The sequence below is a fragment of the Chlorocebus sabaeus genome, chromosome 23 (genome assembly GCF_047675955.1).
Source record: "Chlorocebus sabaeus isolate Y175 chromosome 23, mChlSab1.0.hap1, whole genome shotgun sequence".
In the NCBI taxonomy this organism is placed as follows: domain Eukaryota; kingdom Metazoa; phylum Chordata; class Mammalia; order Primates; family Cercopithecidae; genus Chlorocebus; species Chlorocebus sabaeus.
In genome coordinates this window covers 4733333-4759855 of record NC_132926.1, presented here as the reverse complement: position 1 = coordinate 4759855, position 26523 = coordinate 4733333, and the positions used below count along the sequence as shown (strand labels likewise).

At 52.0% G+C, this 26523-nt stretch overlaps 1 protein-coding gene across 5 annotated transcripts; it reads right to left on the bottom strand.

Annotated features, from left to right (window-relative positions):
* Positions 1–1212: 1212 nt before the first annotated feature.
* On the bottom strand, positions 1213–26474 carry F12 (coagulation factor XII). Of its 5 annotated transcripts, none has more exons than XM_037992642.2 (17): positions 25145–26474; positions 21663–21793; positions 16711–17967; positions 8874–9212; positions 8449–8506; positions 5018–5117; positions 4791–4861; positions 4378–4488; positions 4108–4239; positions 3864–3968; positions 3553–3718; positions 3250–3467; positions 2913–3144; positions 2537–2673; positions 2310–2436; positions 1619–1767; positions 1213–1528 (listed from the first exon to the last, which is right to left on the bottom strand). In XM_037992642.2, the coding sequence occupies exons 4-17, from the start codon at positions 8928–8930 to the stop codon at positions 1524–1526; spliced, it is 1668 nt and encodes a 555-aa protein (XP_037848570.1). In that variant the 5' UTR covers positions 8931–9212; positions 16711–17967; positions 21663–21793; positions 25145–26474; the 3' UTR covers positions 1213–1523. The 5 variants fall into 5 exon arrangements, with proteins under 5 accessions (XP_037848570.1, XP_037848569.1, XP_072866581.1 ...); XM_037992641.2 differs by having other exon boundaries at positions 2310–2453; positions 8874–8955; positions 25145–26246; XM_073010480.1 differs by having other exon boundaries at positions 2310–2453; positions 21663–22013; positions 25145–26245.
* Between the last annotated feature and the right edge of the window lie 49 nt (positions 26475–26523).

Here is a 26523-nt window from a genome sequence, read left to right as displayed (position 1 = left end):
CTCCAGCCTGGGCCACAGAGCGAGGCCCCGTCTCTAAAAAAGAAAAAAAATTTAATTAAAAAAAATTTTTTTTTGAGATGAGGTCTCACTGTGTTGCCCAGGCGGATCAGGAACTTTTGAGCTCAAGCAATCCTCCCGCTTCAGCCTCTCAAAGTGATGAGATTACAGGCGTGAACCACCGCATCTGGCCAATCTTTTTTTAATTTTAAAAAGCTGGTTTTGTGAACAAAAGGATGCTGTGTCTGGACAGCCAGACCTCCACCTGTAACCATTCAACCCCCAGATTGTGGTTCCCAAGCATGAGAGAACATCAGAATCCCCTGCAAGACTGTTAAACAGATTGCTGGGCCCCACCCCAGACTTTCTGTTTAGCAGTGTAAAGTACAGCCCGATAATTTGCTATGTGTAACAAGTTCCCTGGTGATGGTACTGCTAGCCAAGGGACTCTGAGACCCACTACTCTAGTGCGTGTTGGGGTGGGGACAATGATATGTCACCCACCCCTTAGGGTCCACACCACAGTCAATGCTAACTCCCCCTCCCCCTCCCTCTCCCCTCCCCCTCCCTCTCCCCCTCCCTCTCCCACCGGTTCAAGTGATTCTCCTGCCTCAGCCTCCTGAGTAGCTGGGACTACAGGCGCACGCCACCGTGCCAGCAAATTTTTTGTATTTTAGTAGAGACGAGGTTTCATCATGTTGCCCAGGCTGGTCTCGAACTCCTGAGCAATGCACCTGCCTTGGCCTCTCAAAGTGCTAGGATTGCAGGCGTGAGCCACCGCGCCCGGCCAATGCTGTGTTTCTAACCATGATTCTCAACTTTGGCTGCACATGGAATTATCTGGGGAGTTTTGAAAATATACCACTACCCATGCCCCATCCCTAGACATAGTGATTTAATTGGTCTAAGGTGGAACTTGGGCATAGATTGGCTCAAAAACACCCCCAAGTGATCTTAGTGTATGGTCTGAGAACTATTGCTCTGTAAACAAAATGTTAGTGAGTTTCTCATAAGGAATAACATGCAGGTTCTCCTTGCACAGGGCTTGGTACACAGTATCCTAGGCTCAGTAAACATTAGCTGGACCGGCATCTGGATTTTGCACGTTAAGATCTCATAGACTTTGTTCTCTGAGAGCTGTGGAGAAGCTGTAAATCGCTTTTCTGTCTTGGCATTTCCCGGCGGGACTCATGAAGAAAAGAGCTTTTCTTCTCAGCATTTTCAAAGCACTTTATTGAGTTCCTGCGCCATCCTGGCGCGGAGCTGGCCGCATTGGGGGAATGGGACACAATTTTGCCTTCCACGCCCCAGCCACTCTCCCACTGCGGAATCACCGAGGAGGGAAAGATGAGTCCCTGAGCAATCAAGAAGCGGTGTGCTCCCGGATCCAGGCCAGGTAGTAGGCCACATCGGTGTAGACGCCTGGCTTGTTGCGGTCACCACAGCCCGATCCCCAGCTGATGACGCCTTGCAGGGTGAGCCGGCGCTCTGCGGCTTGGTCCTCACACACCAGCGGGCCTCCGGAATCACCCTGGGTCGGAAACACGCAGCTCAGTGCTGTGGACCTGGGATTTGTGCCTGACGGCCTCGGGGAAGGGCGCCAACCGGGCTAAGGGCTCACCTGGCAGGCATCGGTGCCGCCCTCGAGGAACCCTGCGCAGAGCATGCCGGGGAGTATGGAGGCTCCGTGCACGTCCGGTGCTGAGCAGCGCTCCAGGGAGAGGAAGGGTACCTGCGCCTCCTGCAGGAAGCTGGAATATTCCTCCGCCCCTGCGAACACCGAGCGCCTTCTTCACACCCCATCTGACAACGCTCGCCGCCCGGACGATGGACGAAGCTGCGCCAGGCGCTTCTAAACCCACTCATGCCCTTCCTCTCTTGCAGCAAGCCCGAGGGGAAGGAGATGCCATTAATTCAATTTCATAGGCAAGGAAGCTGAGGTCCAGGGAAGAGCCAGGATTTGAATGGGCGGGGCGGAAACAGAAACCCCACCCCCACCACCCATCCAGAGTCGCAGAACGTGGCTCCCACACTAGCCCGGAGCGCGGGGTCAGCGTCATAGTTGGACTCAGAAGCCTGGCGCCCAGAGGAAACCAAGAGCAAGTTCGATTATCCCTGTATCCCCAGGAGATTTGGGGGATCCCAGCAGTGAATCCCAGGCCCTGGGTGGCCCTACACATTCTCACAACCCATCAGGTCAGCGCCACCCATTCTGTAGGCACCCGGAATGATAACACAGTCGCGGGCTTCTCCCGCCTAACCCAGTGATCAAAGGCCTCCTCTCCTACCCTGCCCCTAGCAGTTGTGCCTACCCTCGAACTGGTGGCCCCAGCCAGCCACCTGGCAGAGCGCGGGCTCGGAGGGTCGCGCGGCGCCGCTTGGCAGGCACACCGGCTGAACGTAAGGCGACAGGAGCGCGCAGCTGCCGTCCGCATCCTCCTGAAGGCGCAACAGAGCTAACCCGGGCCGAGAGGAGCGTGAGGCGGGGATGCCGGGGGCCCATCCTCTCTTCCCGTCCCCGCGGGGCGCCCCCACGCACCCAGGTCGTGCTGGTAGCTGACGGGCGAGAAGGCCTCATGCAAGCGGTAGGAGCGCACGGCCAGCGTCTGGCACTGTTCGCAGCTGTGGTTATGGCGTTCCTGGCCGAGTACTACCGTCAGATCCTCGGGTGCTGGCCTGCGGGCGGGTAGGGGAGAGGCAGAACGCTCAGACCTGGCCACAAGCGTTCTGGGGAAGCCCCCTGCTCCCGAACCCCATCTCGTGTTCCAGATTCCTCCCCGGGAGCTCTGGAGGGGCGTGGAAAGAAGGGTGGGGCGGGAGAAGGTAGGGCACGGGTTCGGGTGCAGCTTGGAAGCAGCGCTGGGAGACTGAGGAGCCGCGGTCCCTGGGGCGGCGCTGGGCGGGCGGGTACTCGCCGGTCCTGCAGGCAGTGAGCGGCCGTCAGCACCCAGCAGGGGGCGATGAGGCTGCCGGCGCAGAAACTGTGGCCCCAGTACAGCGCGGCGATGTAGGGGTGCGCCCCGCGTAGCGCCACCAGCCCGCCAACGACGCGGGTCATCGAAGACAGACTCTTGCGGAGCCGCTGCCCGCAGCTCACTGAGCCGTTCCGGGTCAGGCGAGGCGGCTGCTCCCGCTTCACTGGCAAGGCTGTGGAGGAGCCGGGGCTGAGGACGCGGAGCCCGCGGCCGGCCGGCCGGAATCTAGCTTGCCGCCCAGATCCCTCTCGGCTCCTCCTTCCCCCCGCTTCCTAACCTCCCGGGGTCTGGGACTGAGGCAGGGTCTGGGTCGTGGGCTGAAGTTTCGGCGGTGCCGGCTGCGGGGGCATGAGTGGGACATGAAGCCCAGGGGACACCGGGGTCGGAGGCGCCGCCTGGGTTGGGGCCTGGCACTGTGCCACGTCGCAGTACTCCCAGCTTAGCCTGTCGCCGATCAGCACGAAGCACCACGGGCGGATGTCGTTGTCCGGGTTCCTGTAGCCACACGAGGGGGCGCCGTTAGAGCGACAGGAGCCCGGGGCCCTCGGGCGGAGGGGTCACCCAGCCCCACGCGGCGCACCGGCAGAAGGCGTGGCCGCCCAGTCCCCAGTTCCGCGCTTGCTCGGCAGTCACGTTCCGGTAGGTGGCCTCCGAGGTCCACGGCTGACAGGGCGCACCCGAGAGCGTGGTCCTGGCCAGGCCGCGGTAGCTGAGCCCGCGGCCATCATAGCAGCTCGCCTTGGTGTCTGAGGAGAGAGGGGGCTCCCTGGGCAGCCAGGGCTGGGCTCTCCTGCCGCCCTCTCATCTGCTTTCTGCACTCTCCCTCCTCCTCCCTGGCAAGCCCGTCCCACCTGGGGGCTGGCCTTCTGCTTCCTCCAGACCCTCACTCACCCAAGTCGCAGAAGGGTCCGGTGTAGCCCACGGGGCAGTGGCACAGGCGGTGGCCCTCCACCTCTAGGCAGCGACCCCCATGGAGGCACGGGTTGGTGCGGCAGGCTTGGGGAGGGAACTCAGTGAGCCACCCCTGGGCCTAAAGAGCCCCCCAGAGAGCTCTCTTTCCTGGCACACCACCCGGCCTCCTGCCAGCCTGTCTTCCTGACGCTCCTCCCTGGCCCGTTCCCAACCATCTGCTCACCCTGGCTGGCCAGCCGCTGGCAGTGGGCATCAGGACCCTTGCACTGGCATCTGGCCACAGCTGCTTGCTCAGATCTATACCATATCTCATTCTCGTGGAAAAACCGGAGAAGCTGAGGCTCAAAGCACTTCTCTGGGGACAAAGAGGGACAGTGGTCTCAGGAGAGTCTAGGACCATGCCAAGTCTCCTGGTACCCAGCGACCTCTTCTGCAGGCCCAGGGTCGCCCCCGTCCCCCAGCACCCCCGCCCGGGTCCTCAGCGTCTCCTCACCTCTCTGGCAGTGGTTCCCAGTGAGGTGTTGTGGACAGAGACAGTGGGTGCCACTCAGCGTGTTCACACAGGTCCCCCCTTTCTGGCAGGGGCTGTGTTTACTGCAGTGGTCTAAGAGATGGACACGGTGGGAGGAAGAGCAGGGAGCTGAGTCAGACAGTTGGGGGCCAAGGCCCTACTTGAACCTACTTGCCTTGTGACCTTGATACTCCAAGTTTCCAAGGCTTAGTTTACCCACCTGCAAAATGGGACCACTCCTTCCCAGAACTCTCCCTCTGGACTTCCAAAGGGTATTGTGGAGGGAGAGAAGGGGCTGGGCCCAGAATCCCAGGTGTGTGGGGTCTGGTGATACCAGGAGAGTAATGAGGCGGGAGGAGAGAGCCCCGGGCCACCCCAGAGGCTGTGTGTAGCACCTTTCACTTTCTTGGGCTCCACACAGTATCCCCATCGCTGGTCCTCATCAAAGTTAGGGGTGGTAGCACACCTGTAGAAAGAGACAAGACTTCCCTGCTCTGCCCAGGGGCCTGGCCCACCCTCCCCTATCACAGCCCCCTCTCTCTGAGCAGAGTTCCTTAGACAGAAGGACAGCCAGGGCCCATGTCTCCCAGTCCCCTGCTCCAACTCCTCTGCGTAGTCTTACCAGGTCTGAGGGCCTGGCCGGCCCTTGTGGGTACATTTGTGGTACAGCCGCCGGTGGTACTGGAAGGGGAAGTGGCAGGGCTCCCCGGTGACAGTGAGAACTGCAGGGACAACACACTCCCTGAGGACTTCCCCTGTACTCAACTGTGCAGGCACTGCCCCTCAGGGTCTGGTTGGGAAAAGGACAGACCCTCAAAAAGGCCGCTGTGCATCGAAAACACTTTCTGCTTTAAAAGTTGGGTTCAGAGCTGGGCGCGGTGGCTCAAGCCTGTAATCCCAGCACTTTGGGAGGCCAAGGCAGGCGGATCATGAGGTCAGGAGATTGAGACCATCCCGGCTAACACGGTGAAACCCCGTCTCTACTAAAAATACAAAAAAATTAGCCAGGCATGGTGGTGGGCGCCTATAGTCCCAGCTACTTGGGAGGCTGAGGCAAGAGAATGGCGTGAACCCAGGAGGTGGAGCTTGCAGTGAGCTGAGATCACGCCACTGCACTCCAGCCTGGGTGACAGAGAGAGACTCCGTCTCAAAAAAAAAAAAGTTAGGTTTAGGACTCAGACAGCTGGAGTAGACTCCTGACTCCACCACCTGCTAGCTGCGTGACCGTGGGTAAGTCTGCGGTCCCAAGGCCAGGAAGAGCACCTGTCACAAAGCAGGCACTTAATAATACTTGTTGAACGTTGAGGTCACTGTTAACCACTCTGAGCCTTGGTTTCCTTATCTGAAAAATGGCAGTAATAATACTACAGTTGATCCTCATTATTTTCTGGTTCTATATTTGAGAACATGCCTACTTGCTAAATTTTATTTGTAACTCCCAAGTCAATACTTGAAATGCTTTCATGGCCATTTGTGGACATGCACAGAGCAGTAAAAAAATTTGCACACTCCCAGTTAAGGTTCAACAAGGCGTCACACTGCTGCTTTTGTTTCAGCTGTCGTATTGAACGAGTGTCCTTTTCAATCTACGTAGCGCAACGTTTTTCACACTTTGTGCTTTTGCTGGGGATTTTGCTTTTGGAAATGGCCCCTGAGCCTCCTGCTCAAGAGTTGTATAGTTCCTAAGCACAAGAAGGCTACCTTCGGGAGAAAGCGTGTGTTAGATACACTTCATTCAGGTGTGAGCTATAGTGCCATCAGCTTAGCATTGATGAATCAGCAACACATATATTAAATAAAACGTCTTTAAACAGAATCACACATAAAACGAGATTATATACTGTTGGTTGATGAGAATGTTGTGACCAGAAGCTCACAGGAACCTAATACTGTTTGCCAGTTCAATGTTCGCTGTGATTTTACAGAACATAATCACCGCGAATAATGAGAATTGCCTGTGTCTTCTTCAGAGGAATTGTCGTGAGGCTTCATGAGATAATGCTGTGAAATGCTGAGCAGTGTCTGGCACATAGTACCTGCTTAATAAGCTTCTGCCACTATTTTGTTAAAGGCAAAGTGCACTTGCCAAGTACCAAACCAGAACCAGGACAGTAAATGGAAATGGATCTGAGATGAACCTATAAGATGCAAATGGGGGCTGGGCACGGTGGCTCATGCCTATAATCCCGGCACTTTGGGAGGCTGAGGTGGGTGGATCACCTGAGGGCAGGAGTTTGAGACCAGCCTGGCCAACATGGTGAAACCTCATCTCCACTAAAAAATACAAAAATTAGCTGAGCATGAAGGTGCGTTCCTGTAATTCCAGCTACTCGGGAGACTGAGGCAGAAAACTGCTTGAACCCAGAAGGTGGAGATTGCAATGAGCCAAGATGGCGCCATTGCACTCCAGCCTAGGGGACCAAGCGAGACTCCATCCCCCCCCCAAAAAAAAGAAAAAAAGATGCAAATGGGATGGATGGACAGAGAGGAGGGGGACACTAGGCAGGGCATTAGGCAAGCATAGGGCACCAAGGTTGGGTAAGGCAAGAGAGAGGAGAAACTTTTGGGTGTGGGGTGAAGAGAGGAGGCTGAGGGAGTCCAGGGTTGGAATGTGCTGGGCCTCAATGCCATGCTTAGGGACTCAACCCCACCAAGTCAGGCCCACCAGGTTAGGGTCCATCTGGTTCACAGGCCCTGCTATGTGGCATGCTCTAGGTAAATTATTATTTTTTTTTTTGAGACGGTGTCTTGCTCTGTTGCCCAGCACTTTGACAGAATCTTGCTCTGTTTGCCCAAGCTGGAGTGCAATGGTGTGATCTTCATTCACTGCAACCTTCATCCTCCTGGGTTCAAGCAATTCTCCTGCCTCAGCCTCCCAAGTAGCTGGGACTACAGGTGCATGCCACCATGCCTGGCTAATTTTTGTACTTTTAGTAGAGACAGCGTTTCACCATGTTGGCCAGACCGGTCTCGAACTCCTGACCTCGTGATCCACCTGCCTTGGCCTCCCAAAGTGCTGGGATTACAGGCATGAGCCACCATGCCTGACCTCTAGGTAATTTAGTGTCTGGAAGAATGAAAGCAATGAGGAGCTATGGCAGGGCTTGAGGAAGGGGGAAATGGCAGGTACCCCTCATCTAAAAGGTAGTTTAATAATAAAAGCTTTTTTTTTTTTTTTGAGACGGAGTCTCGCTGTGTCGCCCAGGCTGAAGTGCAGTGGCGCGATCTCGGCTCACTGCAAGCTCCGCCTCCCGGGTTCACGCCATTCTCCCACCTCAGCCTCCGAGTAGCTGGGACTACAGGCGCCCGCCACCATGCCCGGCTAGTTTTTTGTATTTTTAGTAGAGACGGGGTTTCACAATGTTAGCCAGGATGGTCTAGATCTCCTGACCTCGTGATCCGCCCGCCTCAGCCTCCCAGAGTGCTGGGATTACAGGCGTGAGCCACCGTGCCCGGCCAGTAAAAGCTAATATTTTGAAAGCATTTCCATGCACCATTCCATTCAGGTGATGGGCTGAATGCCTCACATGGGTTTTCCTTCTCAACAACCCCAAGAGGTTTACTATTATCAACCTGGTTTCACAGAAGGGGAAATTGAAGCTTGGAGAACTCAGATTTGATTCTCACCCAGAGTCACCCAGCTCATAAGTGATAAAGCTGGGATTCAGAGGCATTCAAATGCCAGAGACCAACTCTTGATCCTTCCTTGCCCATTGAAGGTCCTGGCCTCTGTGTGGCATGATTGATGCCCACGAGACATACTGGTGAAAGGAAAAGAAGGGGAAAAGCTGGGGAAACTGAGGAAGGCTGGCAGGATCCCAGGTGTGATGGCACCAGCAGCACATATCTCAAGCACCTGCTCTGAGCCAGGCTCGTGGGCACTTAGACACAGTTATGCCCTGCCCTCAAGGATCACACAGCTCACGATCACTCTGGTGCCCATGGGCATAAGACCTAGCACCAAGTAGGCACAAGACTAGATGGTCTTGAGACTGCACATGCCACACCATACACATCCCCACCCAAGGGTTCTCAGGAGGAGGAGCCACTTACCGACTGTGTGCTCTTCAGCTTTGTACTTATGCTCCTTGGGCGCTTTCCAAGGTGGAATCTACAAGGGAGAGAAGAAGGCAGGGAACTGCCTAGAAGTCATAGCCTGCCACCGATCTGTTGCTAGTCTGCAGCTTCCTCTCACAGCCCAGAAATGCAGAGATTTCCTCCCAAGACCCAAACCCTTTCTACCTCCTCCCATTGTCTTCTTAAGGCCCATCTCCCCCAGAAATGTAGGCTGTGCCCTTGTATCCACCCAGTCTGGTTGTCTGTCTCCTCTGCCTGGGCCTTCGGGGCTGGCCTCACCTTTCCACATAGGCCTTCTAGTCACCTGAACCCACAGGTCATGAGCAGAGACCATGGCTGTGATAGCGACGGCCCCCACCCCAGGACCATCCTGGGACAATCCTGGTTCCCACAGCACTCACCGAAAGTGTTGACTCCAGGCTCACCAGCAGGAACCCCAGGAGCAGCAGAGCCCTCATGGCGTCTGTCCGTTGGTCCAACTGCCTGCCCAGGAGTCCAGATCAATAGGGTTGGCCAAAGGTCTTGGAAATAGGGATTGGTCAAGCTGCCCCCCTGAGCCTGGTGGGGCACAGGCTGTTTATGGAAAGCCAAGTGGACCGACTTCCTTGGTCACCCGCTGAGGGCCAGGAAGTTGGGAGTTAGTGGGTGGGGGTGGAATGATGAAGAGCTGGGCTCCTCCTCTCTTTTTTCTAGACGGTGGGACTAGAAGCAGGAGAAGGGACGTTCTTGTGCTCTGGGTCCTGTGGAGATGAGGAGGTTAAGGAGATCAAAGAGAAGCTCCCTTTCACGGGCATCTTGGAGTCCACTGCGAAGTGTGTTCGTTTTCTATTGTCATGTAACAAATTGCCATAAACTCAGCAGCTTACAACAATGCCCATTTTCAATTTTTTTTTAATTTTCTTTTTTTGAGACAGAGTTTCACTCTTGTTGCTCAGCTGGAGTGAAATGGCACGATCTCGGCTCACTGAAGCCTCTGCCTCCCAGGTTCAAGCGATTCTCCTGCCTCAGCCTCCCAAGTACCTGGGATTACAGGCAACCACCACCATGCCCAGCTCATTTTTGTATTTTTAGTAGACACAGGGTTTCATCATGTTGTCCAGGCTAGTCTCGAACTCCTGTCCTCAGGTGATCCACTCGCCTCGACCTCCCAAAGTGCTAGGATTACAGGCGTGAGCCACTGTGCCCGGCCGGTACCCACTTACTAATTCACAACTCCGTAGTTTAAAAATCCTATGCGGGGAAGATTCACTTCCAAGCTCATTCAGGTTGTCTGCAGAATTCAGTTCCTTATGGTTGCAGGAATGGGGTCCCTACTTCCTTGCAGGCTGTCAGCCAGGGGCTATCCTCGGCTCCCTGAGGCCTGTATTTCTGGTCATGTGTCTCCCTTTTTTTTTTTTTTTGAGATGGAGTTTCACTCTGTCGCCCAGGTTAGAGTGCAGTGGCGCCATCTCAACTCACTGCAAGCTCCGCCTCCCGGGTTCACGCCATTCTTCTGCCTCAGTCTCTCGGGTAGCTGGGACTACAGGCACATGCCACCACGCCCAGCTAATTTTTTGTATTTTTAGCAGAGATGGAGTTTCACCGTGTTAGCCAGGATGGTCTGGATCTCCTGACCGTTATTTGCCCACCTTGGCCTCCCAAAGTGCTGGGATTACAGGCCTGAGCCATCGTGCCTGGCCCAGGTGAGTTCTTAAAAGGAGACACATGGCGGGGCCCGGTGGCTCACGCCTGTAATTCTAACACTTTGGGAGGCCGAGGTGGGCGGATCACAAGGTCAGGAGATCGAGACCATCCTGGCTAACATGGCGAAACCCTGTCTCTACTAAAAATACAAAAAATTAGCCTGGTGTGGTGGTGGGCGCCTTAGTCCCAGCTACTCGGGAGGCTGAGGCAGGAGAATGATGTGAGCCCAGGAGGTGGCGCTTGCAGTGAGCCTAGGTCATGCCACTGCACTCCAGCCTGGGCGACAGAGTGAGACTCCGTCTCAAAAAAAAATCAGAAACAAAAACAAACAAACAAAACTCACTTGATTAGGTCAGGCCCACCAAAGTCATTGTCCTTTTTTTTTTTTTTTTTTTTTTTTTTTTTGAGAGGGAGTCTCGCGCTTTCACCCAGGCTGGAGTGCAGTGGCTGGATCACAACTCACTGCAAGCTCCGTCTCCCGGGTTTGTGCCATTCTCCTGCCTCAGCCTCCCTATAGCTGGGACTACAGGCGCCCGCCACCTCACCCGGCTATTTTTTTGTATTTTTTAGTAGAGACGGGGTTTCACTGTATTAGCCAGGATGGTCTCGATCTCCTGACCTCGTGATCCGCCCGTCTCGGCCTCCCAAAGTGCTGGGATTACAGGCTTGAGCCACCGCGCCCGGCCTTTTTTTTTTTTTTTTAAGACACAGTCTGGCTCTGTCCCCCAGGCTGGAGTGCATGGTACGATCTCAGCTCACTGCAAGCTCCGCCTCCAGGGTTCACACCATTCTCCTGCCTCAGCCTCCCGAGTAGCTGGGAATACAAGTGTCCACGACCACACCAGGCTAATTTTTTGTATTTTTAGTAGAGACGGAGTTTCACTGTGTTAGCCAGGATGGTCTCGGTCTCCTGACCTCGTGGTTCGCCCGCGTTAGCCTCCCAAAGTGTTGGGATTACAGGCGTGAGCCACCGCACCTGGCCCTGCCATTCTCCTTATTTTAAGGTCAATTTGGGACTTTAATTACATATGCAAAATTCTTTCACAGAAGCATCTACATTCATGTTTAACAGAATAACTGGGAAGTGTGCAAGCACCAGGGGTAGAGATCTTGGGGCCATATTAGCATTCTACCAACCACAGGAAGTGAGGCAAGAAAGCAAATGATTTCATGAGAAAAGTGCTAAACCAAGGGGCACTAAGATATGCAGCTGGAACACAAGAGAAGATGGGGTGCACATGTGCTGCCCAGTATCTGTCCTGGTTCGGTAATGACACTTTGATTTTTCCTTTAACAATGACTCCTCTCTTTTTTTTTTTGAGACGGAGTCTCGCTCTGTCGCCCAGGCTGGAGTGCAGTGGCCGGATCTCAGCTCACTGCAAGCTCCGCCTCCCGGGTTTACGCCATTCTTCTGCCTCAGCCTCCCGAGTAGCTGGGACTACAGGCGCCCGCCACCTCGCCCAGCTAGTTTTTTGTATTTTTTAGTAGAGACGGGGTTTCACCGGGTTAGCCAGGATGGTCTCGATCTCCTGACCTCGTGATCCACCCGTCTCGGCCTCCCAAAGTGCTGGGATTACAGGCTTGAGCCACCGCGCCCGGCCAATGACTCCTCTCTTACTTCTTCCATGGGCTCTAGTGCTGCCAGCTCTACCCTCAGAACTAGGGCTATGGGTGTGGCCTAGGTCTGGCCATTCAGGGCATGGCATGGACCTAGGTCTGGCCAATCAGAGCATGACATCTCTACTCCACAGTGATTGGTTCAGAGATAAGCATATACACAACTTAGGCCAATTAAAGTGCTAGTTTAGGACTTTTGCCAGAACTTTTGGGAAAGCAAAAAACTTGCACTGGGGTTACTAAGCACAGAGCATGTGGGTCTGAACACGTTGATGATCACGTTTGTCACTGTCTAGGGAGGGCCTGTTTGAGAATGAAGCCTACACATAGGAAAAGCAGAGCAAACAGGGCAGAAAGGATGGAGGGATGCTGTGGCAGACGGCCTCAAAGACAGTCCCCATTGATCCTCACCACCTAGGATTCATGCCTTTGTATAGTGTCCTCCCACATTGAGTTAGGGCTGTTCAGTGTGTCCTTTAGAATATGACAGAAGTGGCTGGGTGCAGTGACTCACGCCTGTAATCCCAGCACTTTGGGATGCCAAGGCAGGCGGATCACTTGAGGTCAGGAGTTCAAGACTGGCCTGGCCAACATGTTGGCCAAACCCCGTCTCTATGAAAAATGCAAGAATTAGCTGGGTGTAGCGGCACGTGCCTGTAATCCCAGCTACCCGGGAGGCTGAGGCAGGAGAATCACTTGAACCCAGGAGGCAGAAGTTGTAGTGAGCAGAGATCGCACCATTGCACTCCAGCCTGGGCAACAGAGACTGTCTACCAAAAAAAAAAAAAGAATATGGCAGAAGTGAGGGTGTTGGACTTCCAAACCCGGGTCATAAAAGACATTGCAGTTTCTGCCTCAGTCTCTTGGATTGCTCACTCTGAAGGAAGCCAGCCACTACACTCTAAGGACACGCATGCAGCCCTGCAGAGAAGCCCATGTAGGGAGAAGGTAAAGCGCCCTGCTGACTGCCAGTGCCAATTTGACAGCCACATGAATGAGCTGCCTTGGAAGTGGATACTGCAGCCCTGACTGATATTTGGCTTGCAATCTTGTGAAAGACCTCAAGGCAAAACCGACCATCAGAAACTGTGATAAATCATCATTAAATGTTGTTGTTTTAAGCCACAAGTTAGGGTGATTTGTTATACAACATTTGAGAACTAATACTGATGGACTGATTTCTCATGACTTTGACAGCCTAGATCCTAAAACTAGAAGTATCCTTAAGACTTGGTCAGTTATGGCCAGGCACAGCGGCTCATGCCTGTAATCCCAACACTCTGCGGGGCTGGGAATCACTTGAGGATCACTTGAGCCCAGGAGTTCAAGACTGATGTAGGCAACATAGTGAGATCCCAACTCTCCAAAAAAATTTAACATTAGCCAGGCGTGGTGGCACGTGCCTGTACTTTCAGCTACTTGTGAGGCTGAGGCAGGAGGATTGCTTGAGCCCAGAGGTCCAGAATGCTGTGAGCTATGATTGTGCCACTGCACTCCAGCTTGGGAAACAGAGTGAGACTGTATCTCAAAAAAAAAAAAAAAAAAAAAAAAAAAAAAAAAGACTTCTCAGTTATATGAGCCAACAAAACCAATTTGAGTGGACTTCTGTCACTTTCAGTTACAGTCCTAAGTTATCCCATAAGTAATTTATGGGAAATGAAAACAGAACGTAGCAATGTATTAATTCTGCTGGAAGATAGGCAGGCTGTGGAAGACTTCTTGGAACAGAAACGCAGAAAGAGGAGGGCAGTAGAGGAGGGGCATCCTTCCAACCACTGGTTTCAAAGTCATTGATGTGACAGCTGTTAACTCCATGATGAAAGTGAAACTATTAGATATATTGACGAGTCATTAAAGCGAAAGCACCTTTGTCACCTTTTTTTTGTTGTTGTTTTAAAGAGACAGGGTCTTACTAAGTTGCCCAGGCTGGCCAGCAAATCCTGGGTGCAAGTGATCCTCTCGCCTCAGCCTTCTGAGTAGCTGGGATTACAGGTGCATGCCACCATGCCTGGCTCTGTCAATTCTTTTTTTTTTTTTTTTTTTTTTGAGATAAGAGTCTCCCTCTGTTGCCCAGGCTGGAGTGCAGTGGCGCGATCTCAGCTCACTGCAAGCTCCGCCTCCCGGGTTCATGCCATTCTCCTGCCTCAGCCTCCCGAGTGGCTGGGACTACAGGCGCCCGCCACCACGCCCGGCTAATTTTTGCATTTTTAGTAGAGATGGGGTTTCATCGTGTTAGCCAGGATGGTCTCGATCTCCTGACCTCGTGATCCGCCCGTCTCGGCCTCCCAAAGTGCTGGGATTACAGGCGTGAGCGGCTCTGTCAATTCTTGGTTGCACCTGAGTATAGACCTTGGCCCTAAGGCCACTCCCACATTGGCTCCTTCCTCTTGGGGAGAACGCAGCTGTTCCTCTAAATGGAAGGGGCCTTTTGAACAGGTCTTTGCCCCAAGTAGGGGTTTGAGGCAGAGTGAGTAATACAACTGCATAGAAGCCTGAATGCAGCATGTCAAATGGGGAATGTGGTGAGCATAGGGAGCCTTGTAGGGAGTGTGAGATGAGGTGTGAGGTGGACATTAATGGGCATTTGGATATTCAACATCCATCTCCCTTTCTCTTCCCCTCCCAGTTTCATTTTGTGATCACCCCTCCCCAGTTGTGGTGGTGAAAGGCTACTTTATTGGCCGGGCATGGTGGCTCACGCCTGTAATCCCAGCACTTTGGGAAGCCAAGGCGGGCGGATCACAAGATCAGGAGATCGAGACCAGCCTGGCTAACACGGTGAAACCCTGTCTCTACTAAAAATACAAAAAATTAGCCGGGCCAGGTGGCAGGCGCCTGTAGTCTCAGCTACTCAGGAGGCTGAGGCAGGAGAATGGCGTGAACCTGGGAGGTGGAGCTTGCAGTGAGCCAAGTTCATGCCACTGCACTCCAGCCTGGCTGACAGAGTGAGACTCTGTCTCAAATATATATAAATATATATATTTTTTTCTTTTCTTTCTTTTTTATTTTTTGAGGCAGGGTGTCACTCTGTTGCTCAGGCTAGAGTGCAGTGGCATGATCATGGCTCACTGCAGGCTTAACGTCCCAGGCTCTAAGCGATTCTCCCACCTCAGCCTACCAAGTAGCTGGCATACAGGCGTGCACCACCACACCCAGCTAATTTTTAAATTTTTTGTAGAGGTGAGGTGTCACTATGTTCCCCAGGTGGTCTCAAACTCCTGGACACAAGCTATCTCCTCAACCTCAGCTTCCCAAAGTACTGGGATTACAGGTATGAGCCACTGCACCATATTTTTCAAATATTTGAATATTTGAATATTTCTCAAATCTCTCCATCTCTCTCAATTTCTACTGCCTCTTCTTTGACTTCCAGAAAATTCAAGGTGGCTACAGCTGTGAAACACAATTTGAGAGCCAGTGATGGACGTCTATCATTTCCTGTTTACCATTCATTCTCCCTGCTTCTAGAAATGGCCTTCAGTGTTTCTTTGGGGAATCGCTCCTCCCCACTCTGCGTCAATATACATAAAATAAAGCCTACCCCATCCCTTGGCTGAGGGTGGAGTGGGCATTTGATCTAGACCTGGCCAATCAGAACACCACCTCTGCCTGTCTTCAGCGGTTCGTTGAAAATGAACACCTGAATTAGCTGGGTGTGGTGGCACACGCCTGTGGTCCTAGCTACCTAGGAGGCTGAGGTGGGATGATGGCTTGAGCCCAGGAGGCAGAGGTTGCGGTGAGCCAAGACGGCACCACTGCACTCTAGCCTGGACGACAGAGCCAGACCCTATCTCAAAGAAAAAAAAAAAAAAAGAACACCTAACCCACATCAAACCAGTGAGAGGCAGCCCCAGGATTTTTGCTGAAATTATAAAGCTAGAGGCTTTCTCTTTCCATGGAGGTTGCCACATTCCTAGCAAATGAGCCTGGAGCTGCTGGCAGCCATCTTTAACATCTCAAAAGGAGAACCTACCTGAGAATAAAGATAATAAAGATTAAAAGCAGAGACAGCATATGGACGCTGGGCACGGTGGCTCACGCCTGTAATCCCAGCACTTTGGGAGGCTGAGGCGGATGGATTATCTGAGGTCAGGAGTTCGAAACCAGCCTGGCCACCATGGTGAAACCCCGCCTCTACTAAAAATACAAAAAAATTAGCTGGGTGTGGTGACGTGCCTGTAATCCCAGCTACCTGGGAGGCTGAGGCAGGAGAATTGCTTGAACCCGGGAGGCAGATGCTGCAGTGAGCTGAGATTGCATCACTGCACTCCAGCCTGGCAACAGAGTAAGACTCCGTCTCAAAAAAAATGAAATAAAGAGCAGAGCCAGGGTATGAAGAGAGAGATTTTGGGCCGGGCATAGTGGCTCACACCTGTAATCCCAGCACTTTCGGAGGCTGAGGCAGCTAGATCACGAGATCAAGGGATCGAGACCATCCTGGCCAACATGGTGAAACCCCGTCTCTACTATAAAAAAAAAAAAAAAAAAAAAAAAAAAATAGCCAGGCGTGGTGGCGTGCAACTGTAGTCCCAACTACTCGGGAGGCTGAGGCAGGAGAATTGCTTGAACCAGGGAGGTGGAGGTTGCAGTGAGCCGAGATCACACCACTGCACTCTGGCCTGGCAACAGAGCGAGACTCCATCTCAAAAAAAAAGAGAAAAAAGAAAAGAAAAAGACAGATTTTGAATGACACCATTTGAGACCCAGCATCCAGAGACGTTTGAAGTCAGAACCACGCCCTATGCTTTTCTGTTACTTGAACCCCAAAATTCCTTTTTTTGCCTAAGCCAATTTTAGTTGCAACCAAAAGTCCTAACTTATGCTGCCAGAGTTCATGCACTGTTACCAGGAAGTTCCTAAAACAAAACAAAGCAAAACAAACCCCTCATGTGATTGTGATGGGTAAGTCAATAGTTTAAAGGACAGGAAAATACCGACCTTAGAAGCAAGGTAGGGAAGCACTGGACTTGAGTCAGGAAGCCTTCCACTCCCACCTTGGCCGCCGCCCTGCAGTGTGATGACAGCTAAGAAGCTCAGCCTGTCTCCATCTGCATTGCCACACCTCTGTAGGGAGGGATGGGCACTCATGCTGTCTGGTAGACTTGTTGAGGTGTTTGAATGGGATTGCATGTGAAAAGGCAGAACCTGGCGTGTGGCTGGAGCTCAGTCCATAGAAGTGTACAAAGAAACTTTCCAATGTGGATACATTTTTCTCTCTAATTTCTGCACACTTGTCCCCAGATCTTCTTGCACATCTGGCTGTCTTCCACCAACTCCTTTAGACCAGAGCAGAAAGGCACGGTCCCCTTTCCCTGGCTTCTGTCTTTCTACAGCTGGGCTTACCTGCCCAGGTAGCTGGGATTACAGATGTGTGCCACCATACCAGCTAATTTTTTTGCATTTTTAGTAGAGACGGGGGTTTCACCATGTTGGTCAGGCTGGTCTCAAACTCCTGACCTCAGGTGATCCACCCTCCTCGGCCTCCTGAAGTGCTGGAATTACAGGCATAAGCCACCGCTCCCGGCCAAGATAGAGTCTTTACACAAATAAAAGCCATTCTTTCTTCCAGACCAGTGCCATCTGAGAACTTTCTGTGATCATGGATGTGTTCTCTGTCTCTGTTGTCTAATACAGTAGCCACTGATTACATAGGGCTATTGAGCACTTGAAATGTTTGAAATGTGGCCAGTGTCGCTGAGGAACTGAAGTTTGATTTTTTTGTTGTTAGTTTTGAGAGACAGGGTCTCGGTCTGTTGCCCAGGCTGGAGTGCAGTTGTGCCATCATAGCTCACTGCAGCCTCAACCTACTAGGCTCAAGCCATCTTCTCACTTCAGTCTCCTGAGCAGCTGGGACTACAGGCCTGAGCCATCATGCTTGGCTTGTAGTTTTTGTAGAGACAGAGTTTTGCTGTGTTGCCTAGGCTGGTCTTGAACTCCTGGGCTCAAGTGAACTACCAGCTCGGCCTCCCAAAGTGTTGGGATTACAGGGATGAGCCACCACGCTGAGCATTTTTTTTTTTTTTTTTTTTTTTTTTGGAAAAATGGAGTCTCACTTTGCTCCCCTGTCTGGTCTTGAACTCCTGGGTTCAAGTGATCCTCTTCCTGTTTCAGAAGTAATCCTCTTCCTGCCTTCAAATGATCCTCCTCCTGCCTTCCAAAGTGCTGGGATTAGAGGCATGAGACACTGTGCCTGGACTTGATTTTATATATATATGGAGAGAGAGAAAGAGAAGGAGTTTCACTCTTGTTGTCCAGGCTGGAGTGCAATGGAGCAATCTCAGCTTACTGAAACTTCCACCTCCCGGGTTCAAGTGATTCTCCTGCCTCAGCCTCCCAAGTAGCTGGGATTACAGGTGCCTGCCACCACACCCGGCTAATTTTTGCATTTTTAGTAAAAACGGGTTTCACCATGTTGGCCAGGCTGGTCTTGAACTCCTGACTTCAGGTGATCCACCCGCCTCGCCCTCCCAAAGTGCTGGGATTACAGGCATGAGCCACTGAACCCAGCCAAATTTAATTAATTTAAGTAGTCACATGTGACTAAGCGCTACCATATTGGACAGTGCAGTTCCTGACAGATGCAGGAAGGTCAGTGTGTGGCTGCTGGTGCACACCGAACGAGAGGGAGATGGCATGAAATAACGCTGAAGAGGGAAACAGGGCCCGGATCAAGTTGGGCCATTGTAGGCCACAGGGAAGAATATAGGGTTTTTAACATTTTAATTGCTTATTTTTTGTAGAGATAGGTCGCACAATGTTGTTGTCCAGGCTGGCCTTGAACTCCTAGGATCAAGTGATCCTCCCACCTCAGCCTCCCAAGTAGCTGGGACTACAGGAGGGTTTTTTTTTTAATTTATTTTTTTGAGACAGGGTCTTGCTCTGTTACCAGGTTGGAGTGCACTGGTATGATCATGGCTCACTGCAGCTTTAAGGAGGTTTTATTGTTTAAGTGTAATGAGAAGCGTATTAATTGTCTATGGCTGCATAACCAATTGTCCCCAAATTTAGCAGCTTAAAATGACATTTATGTAGACTGATTTCAGTGACAACTCTAGTTCTCTCATGTGGGCCAGCCTCACATCAATTAAACTTTTTTTTTTTTTTTCTTGAGATGGAGCTCTGTCACCTAGGCTGGAGTGTGCAGTGGCATGATTTCGGCTCCCTGCAACCTCTACCTCCTGGGTTCAAGGGATTCTCCTGCCTCAGCCTCCTGAGTAGCTGGGACTACAGGTGCCCACCATCACACTTGGCTAATTTTTGGATTTTTAGTAGAGATGGGGTTTCACTATGTTGGCTAGGCTGGTCTTGAACTCCTGACCTCAGGTGATCCACCCACCTTGGCCTCCCAAAGTGCTGGGATTACAGGCATGAGCCACCATTCCCAGTCATAAATTCTTTTTTTAAAAAAGGTATTTATGGGTCACAGTTTCTATGGGTCAGGAACCTGGCACTGTTTAACTGAGTGCCACTGGGTCAGCATCTCTCATGAGGCTGCATCGGAGGGTCAGCTGAGGCTGCTGGGGGAAGGATCCACTTTCAAGTTCACTTACAAAGCTGCTGGCTAGAGACATCAGTCACCTGCCACATAGGTCTCTCCATCTCACGACATAACAGCTGGCTTCTCTCAGATTGAGCCAGTGAGGGAGCAAGAGGAGTTACCTAAGCTGGTAGCCACAATCTTTTAGGAATCTCATGTTGGAAATGACATTCCATCACCTTGGCTGCATTTTTTCCATTGGAAGTGAGTCAAGCTGGGTGCCGTGGCTCACGCCTGTAATCCCAAGACTTTAGGAGGCCAGGGAGGGAGGATTGCTTGAGCCAGGAGTTTGAGAGCAGCCTGGGCAACAAAAGGAGACCCTGTCTCTACAAAAAAATCAATTAGCTGGGTATGGTGGCACGCGCATGTAGTCCCAGCCACTCGGGAGGCTGACGTAGGAGGATCGATTGGGCCCAGGAGGTAGAGGCTGCAGTAAACTGTGATCGCGCCACTGCACTCCTGAGTGACAGAGCAAGACCCTGTCTCTTAAGAAAAAAAAATGGCCGGGCGCGGTGGCTCAAGCCTGTAATCCCAGCACTTTGGGAGGCCGAGACGGGCGGATCATGAGGTCAGGAGATCAAGACCATCCTGGCTAACACGGTGAAACCCCGTCTCTACTAAACATACAAAAAACTAGCCGGGCGAAGTGGCGGGTGCCTGTAGTCCCAGCTACTCGGGAGGCTGAGGCAGGAGAATGGCGTGAACCCAAGAGGAGGAGCTTGCAGTGAGCTGAGATCCGGCCACTGCACTCCAGCCTGGGTGACACAGCAAGACTCCGTCTCAAAAAAAAAAAAAAAAAAGAAAAAAAAATGTGGCTGGGCACAGTGGCTCACGCCTATAATCCCACACTTTGGGAAGCTGAAGCAGGTGGATCACCTGCGGTCAGGAGTTTGAAACCAGCCTAGCCAACATGGCGAAACCTCATTTCTACCAAAAATACAAAAATTAACCAGGCGTGGTGGGCAGTGCCTGTAATCCCAGCTACTTGGGAGGATGAGGCAGGAGAATTGCTTAAACCCGGGAGGCAGAGGTTGCAGTGAGCTGAGCTTGCACCACTGCACTCCAGCCTGGGCGACAGAACGAGACTCTGTCTTAAAAAAAAAGAAAAGAAAAGGCCGGGCGCAGGTGAGGCCCGGTGGCTCACGCCTGTAATCCCAGCACTTTGGGAGGCCGAGATGGGCAGATCACTTGAGGTCAGGAGTTCAAGACCAGCCTGGCCAACATGGTGAAACCCCATCTCTACAAAAATTAACTGGGCGTAGTGGCACGCACCTGTAGTCCCAGCTACTCAGGAGGCTGAGGCGGGTGAATTGCTTGAACCCCAGAGTCGGAGGTTGCAGTGAGTGGAGATCATGCCACTGTACTCCAGCCTGGCAGCAGAGTGAGAATCCCACAGAGTGAGACTCCGTCTCAAAAAAAAAAAAAAAAAAAAAAAAAGAAAGAAAAAGAAAAATGCCGAGTGTGGTGGCTCACACCTGTAATTCCAGCACTTTGGGAGACTGAGGCGGGCAGATCACAAGGTCAGGAGTTCCAAACCAGCCTGGCCACATGGTGAAACCCCGTCTCTACTAAAAATACAAAAAATCAGCCAGGCGTGGTGGTGAGCGCCTTTAATTCCAGCTACCCAGGAGGCTGAGGCAGGAGAATTGTGTGAACCCAGGAGGTGGAGGTTGCAGTGAGCTGAGATCGCACCATTGCACCCCAGCCTGGGTAAGGAGAGCAAAACTCCATCTCAAAAAAAAAAAAAAAAAAAAAAAGTGAGTCAGGAGGTCCACCTGACACTTAAGGGGATCTCAAGGGTGTGAATACCAGGAAGAAACAGAGATCCCTGGCAGCAGGGGTACCCTGGAGGTTGCCTACCGCAGTCTGCCACTGGAGAGTTCTGAGCAAGAGAGTGACAGGATCCAGCTGATAGTTTTTAAGACAGGCCATGCAGCCACACGATACAAGATTAACGGTGCAGAAGGGAATAGGGTGAAAAACCTCCCTCCTGCCCCCGTCCCCAGCCATTTAACTACCCCTTCCCAGATGCGAACAGCACTTCTGCTGCCTCACGTGGCCTTCCCAAAGTGGCCAACATGTATATGAGCAAAACTGTCTGTGGTGGTTGTTAGTGTTGTTCACCAAATATTTCCAGTTCTTTTCTCCTTCCAGGCCTATAGTAGTTATGCCAGGTACCTGTTTCTGCATTACAAACTACTCCAAACTTAGTGGCCTGCTTTATTATGCTCATGGATTCTGTGGGTTGGGAATTCAGGCAGGACTCAGCGGGGAAGATGCCAGGGGCCTCAGCTGGATACTTGAATGGCTGAGGGTGACTCAAATTGCCAGGGGCGGAGGCTTCTTCACTCACATGTCTGGTGCTTGGGGTGGGACGACTGGATCATCCCAGCATCCTGGGCTCAGCTGGGATTGTCAACCATAGCAGAGCACACACGTGTGGCCTCTCCATTTGGCTAGGGCTTCTTACAGCAGCAGCTGATTCTGAGGAAACAGCCCAAGAGGACAGTTCTGGAAAGCCAGCATTTTATGAGAGCCAGGCCATATGGCCTTTTCTGACCTGGCCTTAGACTTCACTCTGCATCATTTCCACCATATTCTACCGACGACAAGAGGAGTCATTAAGGTCAGACCAAATTCAAGGGGAGGGAAATTAAACTCTATCTCTTGCTGTGGGGGTGGCAAGGTTCCATTGCAGGAGTGCCTGTGGGATGGGAATGCATTGTTACACTCATCTTCAGAAAATATAATCTGCCATAGTAATGTTGTGTCTCCTCACTCCTTTATTTATTTATTTATTGAGACAGAGTCTCACTCTATCTCCCAGGCTGGAGTGCAGTGGAATGATCTCAGCTCACTGCAGCCTCCGCCTCCTGAGTTCCAGCGATTCTCCCACCCCAGCACCCCGAGTAGCTGGGACTACAGGTGTGCAACATCACACCTGGCTACTTTTTGTATTTTTAGTAGAGACGGGGTTTCACCATGTTGGCCAGGCTAGTCTCAAACTCCTGACCTCAGGTGATCCACCAGCCTTGGCCTCCCAAAGTACGGGGATTACAGGCATGAGCCACCGCACCAGCCCTTCTCCCCACCCTTTAAAAGCTAGTTGTGGCCATGTAGTTTGCTTTGACCAATGAAATGTGAGCAGAAGTGACTTGTGTCACTTTTGGGTGTGAGCTTTAAGGACGATTGTATGATTTACCACATTCCTATTTCCTTTTAGTACCTGCCATTATAGAAGCAGAAATTGCAATGAAGCCCCTATTATGCTGGGCCCTGAGTGACTACTATGTGTAGTGCCACCCCACCACCCAACAAGCTGTTTTGGACATGTAGTACATGTGAGAAATGACCTTTTATTGTTTTAGGTTACTTAAACTTGAGATTGATTGTTACTGCAGCAGAACCTAATCTATCCAGACACTCCTTTAGTTTTTGAGACAGAGTCTTACTCTGTCACCCAGGCTGGAGTGCACAATCTCGGCTCACTGCAACCTCTACCTCCTGGGTTCAACCGATTCTCCTGCCTCAGCCTCCCGAGTAGCTAGGATTCCAGGCTCAGGCCAGCATTCCTGGCTAATTTTTGTGTTTTTTATGAGACTCTGTTTCAAAAAAAAAAAAAAATGCATCTTTTTGGAGAATGCTGCAATGAATAGCACCAGACTAAGCGCAATGATATTTGTAAGATAAATTCCTAGACACGCTCATCTCAGATGGTTGGTGGCAGATTTTCCCTTTTATTTATTTATTTATTTATTTTTGAGATGGAGTCTCCCTCTGTTGCCCAAGCTGGAATGCACTGGCATGATCTTGGCTCACTGCAAACTCCTCCACCTTCAGGGCTTAAGCGATTCTCATGCCTCAGTCTCCCGAGTAACTGGGACTATAGGCGCGCACCACTATGCCCGGCTAATTTTTTATATTTTAGTAGATATGGGGTTTCACCATGTTGGCCAGGGTGGTCTCGAACTCCTGAGCTCAGGTGATCAGCCTGCCTTGGCCTCCCAAAGTTCTGGGATTACAGGCATGAGCCACCATGCTTAGCCAATTTTCCCTTTTAAAAATATCACTTTCGGCCGGGCGCGGTGGCTCAAGCCTGTAATCCCAGCACTTTGGGAGGCCGAGATGGGTGGATCACGAGGTCAGGAGATTGAGACCATCCTGGCTAACACGGTGAAACCCCATCTCTACTAAAAATACAAAAAAATTAGCCGGGCGTGGTGGCAGGTGCCTGTAGTCCCAGCTACTCGGGAGGCTGAGGCAGGAGAATGGCGTGAACCCAGGAGGCGGAGCTTGCAGTGAGCTGAGATAGTGCCACTGCACTCCAGCCTGGGCAACAGAGCAAGACTCCGCCTCAAAAAAAAAAAAAAAAAAAAAAATCACTTTCGCTGCAGGTAGAAAATGGCTTGAAGAGCTGGAACCAAATTTCCTGAGTGACATCTTCTCTTCACCTCTTATCTATTGCCATGTCCTGTTCATGCCAGCTACATGCCAGGTCTCCATCTGTCCACCTGTCTGCATGTCCTGGCCACTGCCCCAGCATAGGGCACCATCATTCCTCTCTCTAAAAGTTCCTTCTAAAAGGCCTCTCACCTGTCTTAGGATACTTGGCCTGCAGACAAGGAAGCCAATTCTGGGTAACTAAACAGATGAGGAATGGGCAGGACAGCCTGGGGGGCTTGCTGAATCCCCCTCCCCCAGGAAGGGCCTAGCTTGACTGCCTTCCTTCCCTCCCCCAACCTCCACGGCCTGCACAATGAATTCGATGTCTTGTGCTGCTCACTTGCTCTAGATTCAAAGACCTGGTTGGAAACATCGGAATTGTGCTCCAGCTACCAGAGACCTGGGAGAAAAAATTCTACCTCCCTTCTTTGATTTCCTTAGTTGAAGGCAGGGCCTGCCTCCACATCTCATAGGATTCTTCTCAAATGGGAAGGGCTTCAGATGCTGGGAACTAAAACAACAAGCCAGCCCCTCCCATCAGCTTATCCTTCACAGTGCAGCCCAGAGCTCTCTACGAAAGCAAATCTGATCACCGTACTAAAAACCTCCTTGACAGTTCCCCACCACCTTCAAGATGAAGTCCAAAATTCCTTAGTTGGCTCCCAAGGCCCTCCCTGATCCAGGCTCCTCCTAAGACTTCAGCCTCATTTCTTGCCCCCCATGTTCACCCCATCGTGTACCTTTAAACTCTAGCTGGATGCTCTGCCCTTAGGTGCTGAACACAGGAGCCCTTCCTGACTTCCTCTTCAGAACTTTGAACATGTGATACCCCTCTGTCCAGAAGGCTCTTTCCCTCCCTACTCCAGTAACCCGCCCATTTTCACTGCATCTTCAGATTTCACTTGGACACAACAGCCTTCACTAAGTGAGGCAACTGCCCTATGTTCCACTGGCCCCTGGATTTCCCTCTTTTTTTTTTTTTTTGACGGAGTCTTGCTCTGTCGCCCAGGCTGGAGCGATCTCAGCTCCCTGCAAGCTCTGCCTCCCAGGTTCACACCATTCTCCTGCCTCAGCCTCCCAAGTAGCTGGAACTACAGGCGCCGGCCACCACGCCTGGCTAATTTTTGTGTTTTTAGTAGAGACGGGGTTTCACCGTGTTAGCCAGGAGGGTTTCCCTCTTTTAAGGTACTTATCTTAACTCCCTAGATCCTAGATCCATCCACTTTTCTCCATCTCTACTGCCACCTTGTTAGTCCAGGCCACCGCCATCGCTCTCCTGGAATTCTGTAACCTCCTGACTGCTCTGCTTCCACTCTTGGCCCCCTAGGAATCCACCAGAGTGATATTTTTAAAATATAAATCATTCTTTCAAATGTTTCACATTTCACTTACCAAAAACATTGCAACCTCCTGGATGTGTTCACGGTCTTCCATGACCTAGCTAGTGCCTTTGCTCCTTCTGTCTCATCTCAGACCACTGGGCCCAGAAGCTGCAGACGCCTTCTCCTATTCCCTGAAACACCACTTAGTCTGGCTTAGAGCCTCTGCGTTTGCTGTTGCTTCTACTGGATCCGCTCCAATGTCACACACTGAGAGTGTCACACACTCTATCTTGTCTTAACGTCCCAAGAGCAGTTGTCACTCTCTGAAACTATCTATTTGTTATTTACAGAATGATTACCTCTATCTCACCCGGCCCTCACTAGCTCCCTCCACTTCTAGCAAGTAAGCAGGGAGCCTGGCTATCTTGCTGCCATCACTGTATTCTCCAGCACCTGGCTTGGTGCCTGGCACAGAGGTGTTGCTCAGTAAGTGTTTTCGGATGAATGAATGAAGAGGGACTAGAGAAGCCTAGATGGATCCGGCTCTGCCTTACTCGCGGAATTTGGGCAAGCCCGTTTCCTGCTGCGTGAAGTGGGGGGTGGAGGAAGTGGGGTGTTAAGCTACAAGGTGTTGATTAGTTGTAAGATTTCAGCCTTGTTTTCTCCGTAGTCTTCGGGCTGGAGTCAGCCACTTGACGTCCGGCGCCTCATCTCCCCACCTGTATAACGGGTGTGAACTCATCCCAACGTCTAGGGGTGGTAGCGCTGCCTTATAAGGCAGCAGAGGCCAAGGGAAGACTAGGCCGAGTGGGTGGAGAGAAATCACAACATCCGGCTGCGGGGGCTGGGCGGGGCGCCTGCGGCGACCGGGCAAGAGGTCGGGGAACGGCTGCGGAGGCCGCAGCCTCCTCCCTGTCTCTCCCTCTTTCGATGTGCGCCCTCCTGGTTGGGACCGACCCAAGGGAATAAGGCCACACAAGTGGACCAAACAAACTCGCTGCCAGCCCGCAGGAGGCCCAGGATACGGAGCGCATCCCCAACAAAACCCTAGAAAAGCCATCTGCGAGCTAAAGGCTGCCGGGCCACACCTTCAGGCGATGGCCCAATCAAAATGCAGTACTTAAGATGACGGACGTCTTCTTCACCCAATCACACATTCGGCCTCCTGGGCGTGCCCCAGAGTACCCACCTCCGTTGTCCCGGCTGAGGGCTCGGCCCTAATTGGCAGTTTGGTATCCTACGAAAGCCCAGAAATTCGAACCGAGGGGCTGAACCCCGCCCTCAGACCAACCAGGAAGAGGTGACGTGCTTGATCCCGCCCCCATACTCCTTCGAGCGAGTCCCCAGCTCGGGGGGCGGGGGAAAGAGGAAGAGGAAGACTAATGGGAAGACGGCGCGGGGAGTTTCTGCCCGGTGATTGGTCTTGTAAGGTAAACAGAGGGCGGGACG